Here is a 19600-nt window from a genome sequence, read left to right on the forward strand (position 1 = left end):
ATACAATTTACAATGCACAAATTCAGAGATAGCACAATATGGCAATTGGTCAATGTAAAAAAATAGAGTAATATCACCAAGTTCGATAGGGGGGAGATGCAGTGCCCCACGCGTTCCGCCTCAAGTGTGGCTTCCTCAGGGGTATATGGTAGAGTGTTTCCATGGAATATATATATATGTTGTCATTATTGGGCAAGTAATCTCACCTGTCTGAGTATGTGTCGCGCACTGGCTGGATACAGGAAGTGTATGTTGCCGGCGTGGGACGGCATGGGACTTCTTCAACTAATCTCACCATAGAACCACTAAGAACACTAGTAACCATGAAGAATCTAAAATTCGGACCCAATATTCACGCATCACAAGGAGAAAATTAAAGATAAATTAAAGAAGAACAATAACACAAAGGACAGAAAGCAAGAAAGAAATGAAAGGTTTTTCACAGTATCACACAGAGACTCACTTTTATATATTTTTTTTTCTCTTTCTCTATTTTATATTATACTATATATTTCCATATTTCATGTCTGTTTGCCCCCACAACATATCCATCTACCAGAGACATTCATTTTTTGCTATTAACATCATTTATCTGCAAGCACCACTACACAGAACATACAATAGCCCATATAGTTTAATTAACTTTGGCCAGTCTAAAATTACCCAAATCTAAATGCACCATTATTGGGTGGCATATACTCACCTCTATTACACTCATGCCATGTACTCACTCCATTACATTCACGTAATGAAAGTTTCATCAACAACTGGCGGGCGGGGCGCTGGGGGCGTGCCCACCGGGTGACGCGCGGCTGACACAAGCTGGAGGCGGAGGATTGTGTCGGCCGCGCGGCGCCCGGGTGTGCGCGCGCGCGCGGCGTCCCACGCCGGCAACATACACTTCCTGTATCCAGCCAGTGCGCGACACATACTCAGACAGGTGAGATTACTTGCCCAATAATGACAACATATATATATATTCCATGGAAACACTCTACCATATACCCCTGAGGAAGCCACACTTGAGGCGGAACGCGTGGGGCACTGCATCTCCCCCCTATCGAACTTGGTGATATTACTCTATTTTTTTACATTGACCAATTGCCATATTGTGCTATCTCTGAATTTGTGCATTGTAAATTGTATATTGATCTCGGGATTCTTGTTTAGCACGCAACACATATATGTTTACAGTCAGTCAATGTTTACAGAATACTCATTTACTTTCAGAGACCAAGTAGAGATTTACTCAGATTTGCAAAAAGAGGGGGAGTTAGCTCAGAGCATGTTATCCTCATGCACTGTATGCAACACAACACTTGGTTGTGATGTTTTTAAGTGTTTTTAAATGTTAGTGTTTCTGTACTTTATAATAAAATTTATCTGCACTATCTAAAACAGTTGTGATTTAAACCTCTTTGCACATCCCACCTTCTTACTCAAGAGATTTATATGAACAGGGATGTGAGGCATCTAGAGTTGCCCATATTCGTACAGTAATGGCTTGTATCTAGAGATGAGCGAACATACTCGTCCGAGCTTGATGCTGGTTGGAGCATTAGCGTACTCGAAACTGCTCGTTGCTCGGACGAATACTTCGCCCGCTCGAGAAAATGGCATCTCCCGCCGTTTTGCTTTTTGGCGGCCAGAAACAGAGCCAATCACAAGCCAGGAGACTCTGCACTCCACCCAGAATGACGTGGTACCCTTACACGTCGATAGCAGTGGTTGGCTGGCCAGATCAGGTGACCCTGGGATAGACTAGCCCCTGCCCGCGCTGCTCGGATCATTCTCTGTCTGGATGCCGCTAGGGAGAGAGCTGCTGCTGGTCAGGGAAAGCATTAGGGTGTTCTATTAGCTTACTGTTAGGCAGGAGTGATTCTCAAAGAACCCAACAGCCCTTCTTAGGGCTACAATAGCGTTATACTTTTTTTTTGCAGCTAGTACCATATTGTGAGGAATTTGCAGGGGGACTTGCTACCGTTGTGTTTAGCTCTTAGTGACGCACATATCCATCGCAAAGACCGAAGTGGGACAATTTATTAGGGGTTTGATTTCAATTAGGCACAGTCTGACATTTACTTTTTATTTTACGTTTATTTTTTCATAACTCAGCGTCATCTCATCTGGCATAGCAGTGTGCTTTCATACTTGGCTAGAAAATAACCATAGCAATAGGATAGCATCGTTTGGTTTTAAAAACTAAAAAACACAAATAAAAAAAATAAAAAAAAGTAAAAAAAAAATTAAAGTTATAACTTTCATTTTCAAAATGTTTAACCCGGGGGCTAGGGGTAGAGGACGAGGGCGGGGACGTGGGCGTCCAACTACTGCAGGGGTCAGAGGCCGTGGTCCTGGGCGGGGTGAGACACCACCTGCTGATGAGGGAGCAGGGGAACGCCGCAGAGCTACACTCCCTAGGTTCATGTCTGAAGTTACTGGGACTCGTGGTAGAGCACTGTTGAGGCCAGAACAGTGCGAACAGGTGATGTCGTGGATTGCCGACAATGCTTAGAGCAATTTGTCCACCAGTCAGTCTTCCACGCAGTCCACCCATGTCACCGAAATCGGCACTCCTCCAGCTCCTGCACCTCAGCCTCCTCCCCCCAGTCTGCCCCCTCCCAGGAAAATTTGGCATTTGAACCGGCATACTCTGAGGAACTGTTTTCTAGACCCTTCCCACAGTCACAAACCACTTGTCCGGTTGCTGCTGAGCAATTTTCCGTTGCCCAGGTTTTTCACCAGTCGCAGTCTGTGGGTGATGATGACCTTCTTGACGTAGTGGAAGAAGTGTGTAAAGAGGTGTCGGACGATGAGGAGACACGGTTGTCAGACAGTGGTGAAGTTGTTGTCAGGGCAGGAAGTCCGAGGGGGGAGCAGACTGAGGGATCGGAGGATGATGAGGTGACAGACCCAAGCTGGGTTGATAGGCAGGGTGAACACAGTGCTTCTGAGACGGAGGAGAGTCCTCGACCAGAACAGGTTGGAAGAGGCAGTGGTGGGGCCAGACGGAGAGGCAGGGCCAGAGCTGGTACATCAGCGCCAAATGTGTCACGTAGTGAAGCTCCCGCGGCGAGGGCTAGATTTTCAGAAGTCTGGAGGTTCTTTAAGGAAACACCGGATGACCGACGGACTGTGGTGTGCAACCTTTGCCAAACCAGGATCAGCAGGGGTTCCACCACTACTAGCTTAACTACCACCAGTATGCGCAGGCATATGAATGCTAAACACCCCACTCAGTGGCACCAAGCCCGTTCACCTCCGGCCGTGCACACCACTGCTCCTTTCCCTGTGTCAGCTGATAGTCAGCCCCCTGCCCAGGACCCTGGCACAAAAACCCCATCGTCGCCTCCACGATCCTCCACAGCATCCACCAGCGTTCAGCTCTCCATACCCCAGACGCTAGAGCGGAAAAGGAAATATAGTGCAACCCACCCGCACGCCCAAGCCCTTAATGTCCACATCTCCAGATTGCTTAGCCTGGAGATGCTGCCCTATAGGCTAGTAGAGACCGAGGCCTTTCGCAACCTCATGGCGGCGGCTGCCCCTCGGTATTCGGTCCCCAGCCGCCACTACTTTTCCCGATGTGCCGTCCCAGCCCTGCACCAGCACGTGTCAGACAACATCATCCGTGCCCTGACCAACGCCGTTTCTGACAAGGTCCACCTGACCACGGACACGTGGACGAGTGCTGCCGGGCAGGGCCACTATATATCGCTGACGGCACATTGGGTTAACTTGGTGGAGGCTGGGACCGAATCTGACCCTGCGGCTGGTCATATACTGCCGACGCCGAGGATTGCGGGGCCTACCTCGGTCCAGGTCTTTCAGGCCTACTATGCCTCCTCCTCCTCCCACCCCTCCTCCACCTCCTCCTCCGAACGACCATCCGTGGGCATGGCGCCATCAGTCGTTAGCTCTAGGCACAGCAGCAGTGCCGTCGCTAAGCAACAGCAGGCGGTGCTCAAACTGCTGAGCCTAGGCGATAAAAGGCACACCGCCCAAGAACTATTACAGGGCATCACGGCGCAGACTGATCTGTGGCTGGCACCGCTGAACCTGAAGCCAGGCATGGTTGTGTGTGACAACGGCCGTAACCTGGTGGCGGCTCTGCAACTCGGCAGACTGACACATGTGCCATGCCTGGCCCATGTGTTAAATCTGATAGTTCAGCGTTTCCTCAAGACATACCCCAATCTGTCTGATTTGCTCACGAAGGTGCGCCGCATCTGTGCGCATTTCAGGAAGTCCAGCACAGATGCTGCCACTCTCAGGGCAGCGCAGCGCCGCCTCCAACTGCCCGCTCACCGACTGTTGTGCGACGTGCCCACGAGGTGGAATTCAACATTAACCATGTTATCCAGAGTTTACCAGCAGCGCAGAGCGATTGTAGACTGCCAGATGTCAACTTCCACCAGAACTGGTAGTCAGGTCAGTCAGCTTCCTCAAGTCTACAATGAGGAGTGGACGTGGATGTCTGATATCTGTCAGGTGCTGAGTAACTTTGAGGAGTCAACACAGATGGTCAGTGGCGATGCCGCCATCATCAGCCTCACCATCCCGCTGCTTGGCCTGTTGAAAAACTCTCTGATCAGCATGAAGTCGGAAGCTTTGCGCTCGTCACAAGAGACGGGGGAAGAAGATTCCCTTGTTGATAGCCAAAGCACCCTCAGGTCTGTTTCTCAGCGCATATCGGAGGAGGTGGAGGAGGATGAGGAGGAAGAGGAGGAGAATGTTGGCGAGACACAAGAGGGGACCATTGTTCAGTCCTTCACTGTTCAGCGTGTATGGGCAGAAGAAGAGGAGTTGGAGGAGGAGGAAATGGGCAGTCAGGCCAGTGAGGGGAGTGAATTCTTACGCGTTGGTACTCTGGCGCATATGGCAGATTTCATGCTAGGCTGCCTATCCCGTGACCCTCGCGTTCAAAGAATTTATTCCAGCACCAATTACTGGGTATTCACTCTCCTGGACCCACGGTACAAGCAAAATCTTTCCACTCTCATCCCTGGAGAGGAAAGGAGTGTGAGAATGCATGAATACCAGCAGGCCCTGGTGCACAAGCTGAAACAGTATTTCCCTTCTGACAGCGCTAGCGGCAGAGGGCATACTTCTGCGGGACAAGTAGCGAGGGAGAGTAGGCGAGCAGGCAGCTTGTCCAGCACTGGCAGGGGTACGCTTTACAAGGCTTTTGCCAGCTTTATGTCACCCCAGCAAGACACTGTCACCTGTCCCCAGTCTCGGCAGAGTAGCGCTGATCTTTACAGAAAGATGGTGAGGGAGTACGTAGCTGACCATACCATCGTCCTAAATGATCACACAGCTCCCTACAACTACTGGGTTTCAAAGCTGGACATGTGGCACGAACTGGCGCTGTACGCCTTGGAGGTTCTTGCCTGCCCTGCCGCTAGCGTCTTGTCCGAGCGGGTTTTCAGTGCAGCTGGTGGCATCATCACCGATAAGCGTACACGCCTGTCGACTGACAGCGCTGACAGGCTGACGCTTATCAAGATGAATAAAGCCTGGATTTCTCATAATTTTCAATCTCCACCAGGTGAAGGAAGCTCAACCTGAATAATGTATGCACTCCTCCTCCTCATTTTCCTCCTTCTCCTCCTCTTTGTACACTAAAGCAGAGGAAACTGGCTATTTTTTGACAGGGCCCACTGGCTCTAGCTATAGTACTTTATGCATTTAATTTTTCTGGAGGGCCACCTACCCGGTCCTCTGGTTTGAAAACTTTTTTGGACTGCCACATACAGGCACTCAATCTATTTCATTTTTCTGGAGGGCCACCTACCTGCTCCTTTGGTTTGAAAACTTTTTTGGACTGCCACATACAGGCACTATCCAAATTAAATTGTCTCCATAGCAGCCTCCACACGTTGTCTCCATTGCTACCTCCAAAAGTCGTCCATATAGCTGCCTCCATACATCGTCCCTTTATCAAACGAGGTGTGTCAGGCCGAAATTTTAGTTGTTTTCATGGATTCCACATCAAAGTTGTTAACTTTGTCGCCACCCTGCTGTGTTATCCACAAAATATACTGGCAAACTTTTATCATTTACGGATATTATTTCAGCGCTTCTTGCGCATCTGTTTACATTCCCCTCACCCGCCATATCCTAAACTTATAAGAACGCTACTACACTTGATCTTATACAAAAGGTTCTTAGAAGTGCTGTTTGGGGAGTAGCCTAGAGACAGGGGCTTGGATAGGCGAAAGCTCGCCTGGCAGCGGAGCGCCAGCTCCATGCCAAGATCCAACTAACATAGTTTTAACTGCAGCACCTTTAATCTACTACTAGTTCACTGCCTCCATACATGGTCCCCTTATCAAACGAGCTGTGTCAGGCAGAATTTTGGGTTGTTTTCATGGCTTCCATGTTAACTTTGTCGCCACCCTGCTGTGTAATCCACAAAATATACTGGCAAACTTTTATCATGTACCGATATTATTTGAGCGCTTCTTGCTCACCTCCTTTGGTTCCTCTCTGCTACCCATTGGTTTGAAGCCTGAGTCCATTTAGGGTATGTCGCCATGACACTCTCTAGCCTGCCGCTGCCTCTGCATGCCGTCCCCTATAGTGTCAGGGTCAATTATTGGATGTTTTAGATGCTATCTAGCTTCATTCTGTCACTCTGTCATGGCCACGCTGTTGCCCATACTTTTGGCATAATGGTGCGATTAAGCAGCCTCAGAGGCATCCATGCATGCTGCCCCTGCTGTTTCCTGTCCATTTCCGTGGTGTTTCCATCCTTTTCTGAGGTTCCCAGGTGTTTGGCCAAGCTTCCCTGTGCAGAGCCTTGGTCCCCTTGAAAAATGCTCGAGTCTCCCATTGACTTCAATGGGGCTCGTTATTCGAGACGAGCACTCGAGCATCGGGAAAAGTTCGTCTCGAATAACGAGTACCCGAGCATTTTAGTGCTCGCTCATCTCTAACCATCACAGCCACTCAAACTGGCAATATACTGGAAAAAGATGGGCAATGAGGTGGTCTTCTAAAAGAGATGACCTGTAGATGGAAGATCTCATGTCTTACGATGAATGCTACGGCACGGTCAGCATTTCTCCAGGTTTGTGTGGTCACCTGATGAGTCTTTTGGCACATTACGCCCAGTCTAGTATGTCTGACCCCCTTAGACCCCTAGTCAGGGGCTGGACCCACAATATGGAGTAACTTTTATGAACTCCAAACGCCGCCCCCCCAAAAAAAAATCACCAAACAACTCAAGAAAAGAATGTGTCACGCAGGTTTATGGGAAAATAAAAGTAACCCCCCCCCCCCATGTCTCATCATAATGTGCAGCCTCACCTTCCTGTATGACTCAAACCCTATATACTTGACTTCCTGCCATGTAGGAGAAGATGATGCCCAAGCACAGCAGTAATCTCCGGAGTCATCTCTGTAAATACCTCACCACAGAGTGAAGATACGAGGAGCTACAAACCACAACCTGTGTCTGCAGAACGGTGGCTCGTCTCCTCCGGTGCCCATCGCTGCACCATTGTCCTCCAGAGTCGTAAGAGCTGATCCTGCGGGCGATCATGGTAGCGCAGTGACGCAGTGGGGCCCATGTTTTATCGTATCTGCGACAAAAAAGTGTCTGGAAGTCAAGTTTTTTGGCACAAAAGTGTAGCGGATTTTTTATAATGTGTTTGCGCCATAAAGAACGGATGTTTCTGACTATCCTGACTCATCCGTCTTTTTTTGCGCAAGTGGGCGTGGCCTATATTTTCCACATTATTTATGTGTAGTTTGTTGACTTTTTTAGGCGCAATTTTTGGCACAGAACAGACCAGGAAAAAATAGGCTGAAATCAAAAGAAAAACTGGCGCAGTCCATGTAAGATTTTGGCGCACATTTCATTTGTGTCGGCATTTTTATTTCCCCCGACTGAGTCAGAATAGGCAGCTCCCTATGCATCAAGCATCACCTGTCAGGAGGCTTCTTGTAGGTCACACCTGATGCCAAGGGAGCTGCCTTACAAGGAGCTGAAGGAGGCGTGGTTTTCCTTATCCCTCCTGGCTAACTGATTTGCATATTTTCTGAGAAGATCTTTAGTCATTGGAGCTTCAGTCTGTCGAGGTCCATGTGATGTCAGCATGGTAAACCTCCAGAAGAGCTAGGGGCTCAGCTAAGAGGGGGTTAACACATTCATGTAGGCGAATTCTAGAGAATGCCAGTCAGGGTCGGCTCCAGGTTTCAGTAGGCCCCTGGGTGACAGAGCCTCAATAGGCCCCTGGGTGACAGAGCCTCAGTAGGCCCCTGGGTGACAGAGCCTCAGTAGGCCCCTGGGTGACAGAGCCTCAGTAGGCCCCTGGGTGACAGAGCCTCAGTAGGCCCCTGGGTGACAGAGCCTCAGTAGGCCCCTGGGTGACAGAGCCTCAGTAGGCCCCTGGGTGACAGAGCCTCAGTAGGCCCCTGGGTGACAGAGCCTCAGTAGGCCCCTGGGTGACAGAGCCTCAGTAGGCCCCTGGGTGACAGAGCCTCAGTAGGCCCCTGGGTGACAGAGCCTCAGTAGGCCCCCAATCGAGGTGGGCTAAGAGAAGGTCGGTGCTGGGGGCAATTAGCTTCTTGCTTTACCATGTGATTCAGCGATATTTTGTAGAACGTTGAGGAAGAAAATTTCTGTTTCTACACCAGTTATCCGGCATAGAAGTAGTGAAAGACATACATACACACTCCCACATACTAACATACATACACACTCCCACATACTAACATACATACACACTCCCACATACTAACTAACATACATACACACATACTCCCACATACTAATATACATACACACTCCCACATACTAACATACATACACACATCCTCCCACATACTAATATACATACACACTCCCACATACTAACATACATACAAACATACTCCCACATACTGACATACATACACACAGGCTCCCACATACTAACATATATACACACATGCTCCCACATACTAACATACATACACACTCCCACATACTAACATACATACACACATCCTCCCACATACTAATATACATACACACTCCCACATACTAACATACATACAAACATACTCCCACATACTGACATACATACACACAGGCTCCCACATACTAACATATATACACACATGCTCCCACATACTAACATACATACACACAGGCTCCCACATACTAACATACATACACACAGGCTCCCACATACTGACATATATACACACATACTCCCACATACTGACATATATACACACATACTCCCACATACTGACATACATACACACATACTCCCACATACTAACATACATACACACAGACTCCCACATACTGACATATATACACACAGGCTCCCACATACTGACATACATACATACTCCCACATACTGACATATATACACACATACTCCCACATACTGACATATATACACACATACTCCCACATACTGACATATATACACACATACTCCCACATACTGACATATATACACACATACTCCCACATACTGACATATATACACACACATACTCCCACATACTGACATATATACACACATACTCCCACATACTGACATATATACACACATACTCCCACATACTGACATATATACACACATACTCCCACATACTGACATACATACACACATACTCCCACATACTGACATACATACACACATACTCCCACATACTGACATACATACACACATACTCCCACATACTGACATACATACACACATACTCCCACATACTGACATTCATACACACATACTCCCACATACTGACATTCATACACACATACTCCCACATACTAACATACATACACACATACTCCCACATACTAACATACATACACACATACTCCCACATACTGACATACATACACACATACTCCCACATACTGACATACATACACACATACTCCCACATACTGACATACATACACACAGGCTCCCACATACTGACATACATACACACAGGCTCCCAAATACTGACATACATACACACACGCTCCCACATACTGACATATATACACACATACTACCACATACTGACATACAAACACACATAATCCCACATACTAACATACATACACACAGAATCCCACATACTAACATATATACACACATACTACCACATACTAACATACATACACACATACATACACATCTGTCTACATACTCACACATCAGCCATTGCCAGGGTCAGCCTGTTCTGGCTGAGGAGGGGTCGGCTTACGGTAGAGAGGTCAACTGACAAGAGCTTGAGGTTAGCTCTGCAATCATTAACAGCAGCTTCAGGCCGTGCCTTCCCACAATGCTCTGTGAGGGCAAGGTCCTGCGTCTGCTAAGCTGTGCGTCTGCTGGTAGGTATGTATCACTGCTGTATATAATAATCATATACACATCTATCTTCATACACACACATATATCTATCTACATAGACACATATATATCTATCTACATACACACACATATATCTATCTACATACACACATATATATCTATCTACATACACACATCTATCTACATACACACACATCTATCTACATACACACAAATCTATTTATCTACATACATACATCTATCTATCTACATACACACACATCTATCTACATACACATCTATCTACATACACACACATCTATCTACATACACACACATCTATCTACATACACACACATCTATCTACATACACACACATCTATCTACATACACACACATCTATCTACATACACACACATCTATCTACATACACACATTTATCTACATACACACATCTATCTACATACACACATCTATCTATTCACATACATACAAATCCATCTACATACACACACATCTATCTTCATGTACACACATCTATCTACATACACACACATCTATCTATCTACATACACACATCTATCTATCTACATACACACATCTATCTATCTACATACACACATCTATCTATCTACATACACACACATCTATCTACATACACATCTATCTACATACACACACATCTATTTATCTACATACACACACACATCTATCTATATATACACACGCACCTATCTACATACACACATCTACTTACATACACACACATCTACTTACATACACACACATCTATTTATCTACATACACACATCTATCTACATACACACACATCTATCTACATACACACACATCTACTTACATACACACACATCTATTTATCTACATACACACATATATATCTATCTACATAGACACATATATATCTATCTACATAGACACATATATATCTATCTACATACACACACATATATCTATCTACATACACACATATATATCTATCTACATACACACACATCTATTTATCTACATACACACAAATCTATTTATCTACATACACACATCTATCTATCTACATACACACACATCTATCTATCTACATACACACACATCTATCTACATACACACACATCTATCTACATACACACATCTATCTACATACACACATCTATCTACATACACACATCTATCTACATACACACATCTATCTACATACACACATCTATCTTCATGTACACACATCTATCTTCATGTACACACATCTATCTTCATGTACACACATCTATCTACATACACACACATCTATCTACATACACACACATCTATCTACATACACACACATCTATCTACATACACACACATCTATCTACATACACACATCTATCTACATACACACATCTATCTTCATGTACACACATCTATCTTCATGTACACACATCTATCTACATACACACACATCTATCTACATACACACACATCTATCTACATACACACACATCTATCTACATACACACATCTATCTACATACACACATCTATCTACATACACATATCTATCTACATACACACACATCTATCTATCTACATACACACATCTATCTACATACACACACATCCATCTACATACACACATATCTATCTATATACACACATATCCATCTACATACACACATATCTATCTATATACATACACACACATCCATCTACATACACACATATCTATCTACATACACACACACATCTATCTACATACACACACATCTATCTACATACACACACATTTACACATCTGTGTATCTACATACACACATCTATTTATCTACATACACACATCTATCTACATACACACACATCTATCTACATACACACACATCTATCTACATACACATCTATGTATCTACATACACACATCTATTTATCTACATACACACATCTATTTATCTACATACACACATCTATCTACATACACACACACACACATCTATCTACATACACACACATCTATGTACATCCACACACATCTATCTACATACACACACATTTACACATCTATGTATCTACATACACACATCTATTTATCTACATACACACACATCTATGTATCTACATACACACATCTATCTACATCCACACACATCTATCTACTGTGGGAACTAGCTTGGTAGAAGCGGTAAAATTAGTCCAGAATCGCAGTCAGAGACAGTGACACAAGTGCTTTGGCTATAAACAGGGCTTTGCCTGGCTTTAATAGCAGAAAACATACAAAATAAAACATAAAGCCTTAACTTCAGGCTAAAATAAACACCTGCTCGGCTGAACTCTAACTAACACAGAGTCTTCCCTGACTACTCGGGGGGCGTACTACCAGCCACCTGAAACAAAACAAAACGTGGGTTTTACCTCACGTGACACACACAGTCCGTATTAGGCTCGCAGGCCTCAGTGCAGGAGAATAGAGTCAGGTTCTGCCTCTCCACATGTTCCCCCCTTGTGAAGCACAGAGTGCAATCCTTTTAAAGCTCTAGTTGGAGCTGAGCTCCAACACCTGGGTTTCCTGAAGCAAACAGGAAAACCAGTGCTGGACAGGAAGGGAATGACCAGCCCCACTACCAGCCTGCCAGTCATTCCAAAAATCCAGGCCCGAAAATAGGATTTACCAGATCCTTTAGCAAGCTATGTCTTGCTAAGGACATCAAGTCTTCCTGGATCTTCTACATCTCACTCAGCTTTCCCTGGGTGAGATGTACACCCCCTGTCCCCTAGAAGACATATGAGAGAAATCTAGGGGAAATATAGCGATTTCCCTCCACCTTACCAGTCACTATCTCACACTACATACACACATCTATGTACATACACACATCTATTTATCTACATACACACATCTATCTACATACACACACATCTATCTACATACACACACATCTATGTACATACACACATCTATCTACATACACACACATTTACACATCTATGTATCTACATACACACATCTATTTATCTACATACACACATCTATCTACATACACACACATCTATCTACATACACACACATCTATCTACATACACACACATCTATGTACATCCACACACATCTATGTACATACACACACATCTATCTACATACACACACATTTACACATCTATGTATCTACATACACACATCTATCTACATACACACACATCTATCTACATACACACACATCTATCTACATACACACACATCTATCTACATACACACACATCTATCTACATACACACATCTATCTACTTACACACACATCTATCTACATACACACATCTATCTACTTACACACACATCTATCTACATACACACATCTATCTACTTACACACACATCTATCTACATACACACACATCTATCTTCATACACACACATCAATCTACATACACATATATATATATATACACACACATCTATCTACATACACACACATGTATCTACATACACAAACATATATCCATCTACATACACACACATCTATTTATCTACATATACACATCTATCTACATACACACACATCTATCTACATACACACACACACACATCTATCTACATACACACACACACACATCTATCTACATACACACACATCCATCTACATACACACATATCTATCTATATACATACACACATATCTTTCTATCTACATACACACACATCTATCTACATACACACACATCTATCTACATACACACACATCTATCTACATACACACACATATCTACATACACACACATCTATCTACATCCACACACATCTATCTACATACACACATCTATCTACATACACATACATCTATCTACATACACACACATTTACACATCTATGTATCTACATACACACATCTATTTATCTACATACACACATCTATCTACATACACACACATCTATCTACATACACACATCTATCTACATACACACATATCTACATACACACACATATCTACATACACACACATCTATCTACATACACACATCTATCTACATACACACACATCTATCTACATACACACACATTTACACATCTATGTATCTACATACACACATCTATTTATCTAAATACACACACATCTATCTACGTACACACACATCTATCTACATACACACATCTATCTACATACACACATATCTACATACACACACATATCTACATACACACACATCTATCTACATACACACATCTATCTACATACACACACATCTATCTACATACACACACATTTACACATCTATGTATCTACATACACACATCTATTTATCTAAATACACACACATCTATCTACGTACACACACATCTATCTACATACACACACATCTATCTACATACACACACATCTATCTACATACACACACATCTATCTACATACACACATCTATCTACATACACACATCTATCTACTTACACACACATCTATCTACATACACACACATCTATCTACATACACACACATCTATCTACATACACACACATATCTACATACACACACATATCTACATACACACACATATCTACATACACACATCTATCTACATACACACACATTTAAACATCTATGTATCTACATACACACATCTATTTATCTACATACACACATCTATTTATCTACATACACACACATCTATCTACATACACACACATCTATCTACTTACACACACATCTATCTACATACACACACATCTATCTTCATACACACACATCTATCTACATACACACACATCTATCTTCATACACACACATCTATCTTCATACACACACATCTATCTACATACACACACATATCTACATACACACACATATCTACATACACACACATCTATCTACATACACACACATCTATCTACATACACACACATCTATCTACATACACACACATATCTACATACACACATCTATCTACATACACACACATTTACACATCTATGTATCTACATACACACACATCTATCTACATACACATATATATATATATATACACACACATCTATCTACATACACACACATGTATCTACATACACAAACATATATCCATCTACATACACACACATCTATCTACATACACACACATCCATCTACATACACACACATCTATTTATCTACATACACACACATCTATCTACATACACACATCTATCTACATACACACATCCATCTACATACACACACATCTATTTATCTACATATACACATCTATCTACATACACACACATCTATCTACATACACACACACACACATCTATCTACATACACACACATCCATCTACATACACACATATCTATCTATCTATATACATACACACATATCTTTCTATCTACATACACACACATCTATCTACATACACACACATCTATCTACATACACACACATCTATCTACATACACACACATCTATCTACATACACACACATCTATCTACATACACACACATCTATCTACATACACACACATATCTACATATACACACATCTATCTACATACACACACATCTATCTACATACACACACATATCTACATACACACACATTTACACATCTATGTATCTACATACACACATCTATTTATCTACATACACACACATGTATCTACATACACACACATGTATCTACATACACACACATGTATCTACATACACACACATGTATCTACATACACACATCTATCTACTTACACACACATCTATCTACATACACACATCTATCTACATACACACACATCTATCTACATACACACACATCTATCTACATACACACATATATACACATATATCTATCTACATACACACATCTATCTATCTACATACATCTATCTACACATCTATCTTCATACACACATATATACACATCTATCTATCTACATACACACATCTATCTATCTACATACATCTATCTACATACACACATCTATCTACATACACACATCTATCTACATACACACATCTATCTACATACACACATCTATCTACATACACACATCTATCTACATACACACATCTATCTACATACACACATCTATCTACATACACACCAATCTATCTACATACACACATATATATCTATCCACATACACACAGATATATCTATCCACATACACACAGATATATCTATCCACATACACACAGATATATTTTTCCACATACACACATATCTATCTATCCACATACACACAGATATATCTATCCACATACACACATATCTATCTACATGCACACATAAATATCTATCCCCATACACACATATCTATCTATCCACATACACACACATCTATCCACATACATACATACACACACATCTATCTACATAGACACACATATACACACACATCTATCTACATAGACACACATATACACACATCTATCTACATACACACACATATACACACATCTATCTACATACACACATCTATTTATCTACATACACATATCTATCTACATATACAAACCCATCTATCTACATATACACACATCTATCTACATACACACATCTATCCACATACACACATCTATCTTCATACAAACATCTATTTATCTACATACACACACATCTATCTACATACACACACATATCTATCTACATATACACACATCTATCTACATACACACACACATATACACACATCTATCCACATACACACATCTATCCACATACACACACATATACACAAATATATCTTCATACACACATCTATCTACATACACACATCTATCTATCTACATACACACATCTATCTACATACACACACATATACACATCTACCTTTTCTTGCCTTTAGGGACAGCAGCTGATGAGACAAGATGTCAGTAGAGAGGAAATGGCGTATCGGAATTGTGGGCTACGGCCATGTGGGTAAGTCTTGTGGGAGGAGTTATGTCCTTTCACCTATAGATTACATAGCACACAGTTTGTAGCATGTGAGGTAGAATAGGACATAATTATGCTTGTGGGACCAAGGGACATGAGGAACCAAAGAGCGTCTACTCGCAAATGTACTGGTGTTGTTTGGAAGAAGACTCTTGGGGAATATCTCTCTGCTGGCATGTCCAATGACCGGGGGACATCTCTGTGCTGGCAGGTCCAATGACCGGGGGACATCTCTCTGCTGGCAGGTCCTATGTCCGGGGGACATCTCTGTGCTGGCAGGTGCCATGACCGGGGGACATCTCTGTGCTGGCAGGTCCAATGACCGGGGGACATCTCTCTGCTGGCAGGTGCCATGACCGGAGAACATCTCTCTGCTGGCAGGTCCAATGACCGGGGGACATCTCTGTGCTGGCAGGTCCAATGACCGGGGGACATCTCTGTGCTGGCAGGTCCAATGACCGGGGGACATCTCTGTGCTGGCAGGTCCTATGTCCGGGGGACATCTCTCTGCTGGCAGGTGCCATGACCGGGGGACATCTCTGTGCTGGCAGGTCCAATGACCGGGGGACATCTCTGTGCTGGCAGGTGCCATGACCGGGGGACATCTCTCTGCTGGCAGGTCCAATGACTGGGGGACATCTCTCTGCTGGCAGGTGCCATGACCGGGGGACATCTCTCTGCTGGCATGTGCCATGACCGGGGGAAATCTCTCTGCTGGCAGGTGCCATGACCGGAGAACATCTCTCTGCTGGCAGGTCCAATGTCCGGGGGACATCTCTGTGCTGGCAGGTCCAATGTCCGGGGGACATCTCTGTGCTGGCAGGTGCCATGACCGGGGGACATCTCTCTGCTGGCAGGTGCCATGACCGGAGAACATCTCTCTGCTGGCAGGTCCAATGACCGGGGGACATCTCTGTGCTGGCAGGTCCAATGTCCGGGGGACATCTCTGTGCTGGCAGGTGCCATGACCGGGGGACATCTCTGTGCTGGCAGGTCCAATGACCGGGGGACATCTCTGTGCTGGCAGGTCCAATGTCCGGGGGACATCTCTGTGCTGGCAGGTGCCATGACCGGGGGACATCTCTGTGCTGGCAGGTCCAATGACCGGGGGACATCTCTGTGCTGGCAGGTCCAATGTCCGGGGGACATCTCTGTGCTGGCAGGTGCCATGACCGGGGGACATCTCTGTGCTGGCAGGTCCAATGACCGGGAGACATCTCTGTGCTGGCAGGTGCCATGACCGGGGAACATCTCTCTGCTGGCAGGTGCCATGACCGGGGGACATCTCTGTGCTGGCAGGTCCAATGACCGGGAGACATCTCTCTGCTGGCAGGTGCCATGACTGGGGAACATCTATCTGCTGGCAGGTGCCATGACCGGGGGACATCTCTGTGCTGGCAGGTGCCATGACCGGGGGACATCTATCTGCTGGCAGGTGCCATGACCAGGGAACATCTCTCTGCTGGCAGGTGCCATGACCGGGGAACATCTCTCTGCTGGCAGGTGCCATGACCGGGGAACATCTCTCTGCCGGCAGGTGCCATGACCAGGGGACATCTCTCTGCTGGCAGGTGCCATGACCGGGGGACATCTATCTGCTGGCAGGTGCCATGACCGGGGGACATCTCTGTTCTGGCAGGTGCCATGACCGGGGGACATCTATCTGCTGGCAGGTGCCATGACCGGGGGACATCTCTCTGCTGGCAGGTGCCATGACCAGGGTACATCTCTCTGCTAGCAGGTGCCATGACCGGGGTACATCTCTCTGCTGGCAGGTGCCATGACCGGGGGACATCTCTCTGCTGGCAGGTGCCATGACCGGGGAACATCTCTCTGCTGGCAGGTGCCATGACCAGGGGAACATCTCTCTGCTGGCAGGTGCCATGACCGGGGAACATCTCTCTGCTGGCAGGTGCCATGACCAGGGGACATCTCTCTGCTGGCAGGTGCCATGACCGGGGCACATCTCTCTGCTGGCAGGTGCCATGACCAGGGGAACATCTCTCTGCTGGCAGATGCCATGACCGGGGAACATCTCTCTGCTGGCAGGTGCCATGACCGGGGAACATTTATCTGCTGGCAGGTGCCATGACCGGGGAACATCTCTCTGCTGGCAGGTGCCATGACCGGGGGACATCTCTGTTCTGGCAGGTGCCATGACCGGGGGACATCTATCTGCTGGCAGGTGCCATGACCGGGGAACATCTCTCTGCTGGCAGGTGCCATGACCGGGGAACATCTCTCTGCTGGCAGGTGCCATGACCAGGGGAACATCTCTCTGCTGGCAGGTGCCATGACCGGGGAACATTTATCTGCTGGCAGGTGCCATGACCAGGGGAACATCTCTCTGCTGGCAGGTGCCATGACCGGGGGACATCTCTGTTCTGGCAGGTGCCATGACCGGGGAACATTTATCTGCTGGCAGGTG

At 44.8% G+C, this 19600-nt stretch overlaps 1 protein-coding gene across 2 annotated transcripts in view; it reads left to right on the forward strand.

The window, feature by feature from the left end:
- Nucleotides 1-19600, forward strand: part of LOC140106986 (aspartate dehydrogenase domain-containing protein-like) — an 82921-nt gene that overhangs the window by 17142 nt on the left and 46179 nt on the right. The window contains exons 1-2 of one of the 2 annotated variants that reach the window (XM_072131576.1): nucleotides 10280-10341; nucleotides 17084-17157. The exons of the other annotated variant lie outside the window; for it this stretch is intronic. Coding sequence (XP_071987677.1) covers nucleotides 17106-17157 — 52 coding nt within the window. The 5' untranslated portion in view covers nucleotides 10280-10341; nucleotides 17084-17105. Of the gene's footprint in view, nucleotides 1-10279; nucleotides 10342-17083; nucleotides 17158-19600 lie in introns of those variants that run through there. 2 annotated transcript variants of the gene reach the window in all.

This window comes from Engystomops pustulosus, unplaced genomic scaffold (assembly GCF_040894005.1).
Source record: "Engystomops pustulosus unplaced genomic scaffold, aEngPut4.maternal MAT_SCAFFOLD_94, whole genome shotgun sequence".
Taxonomy (NCBI): domain Eukaryota; kingdom Metazoa; phylum Chordata; class Amphibia; order Anura; family Leptodactylidae; genus Engystomops; species Engystomops pustulosus.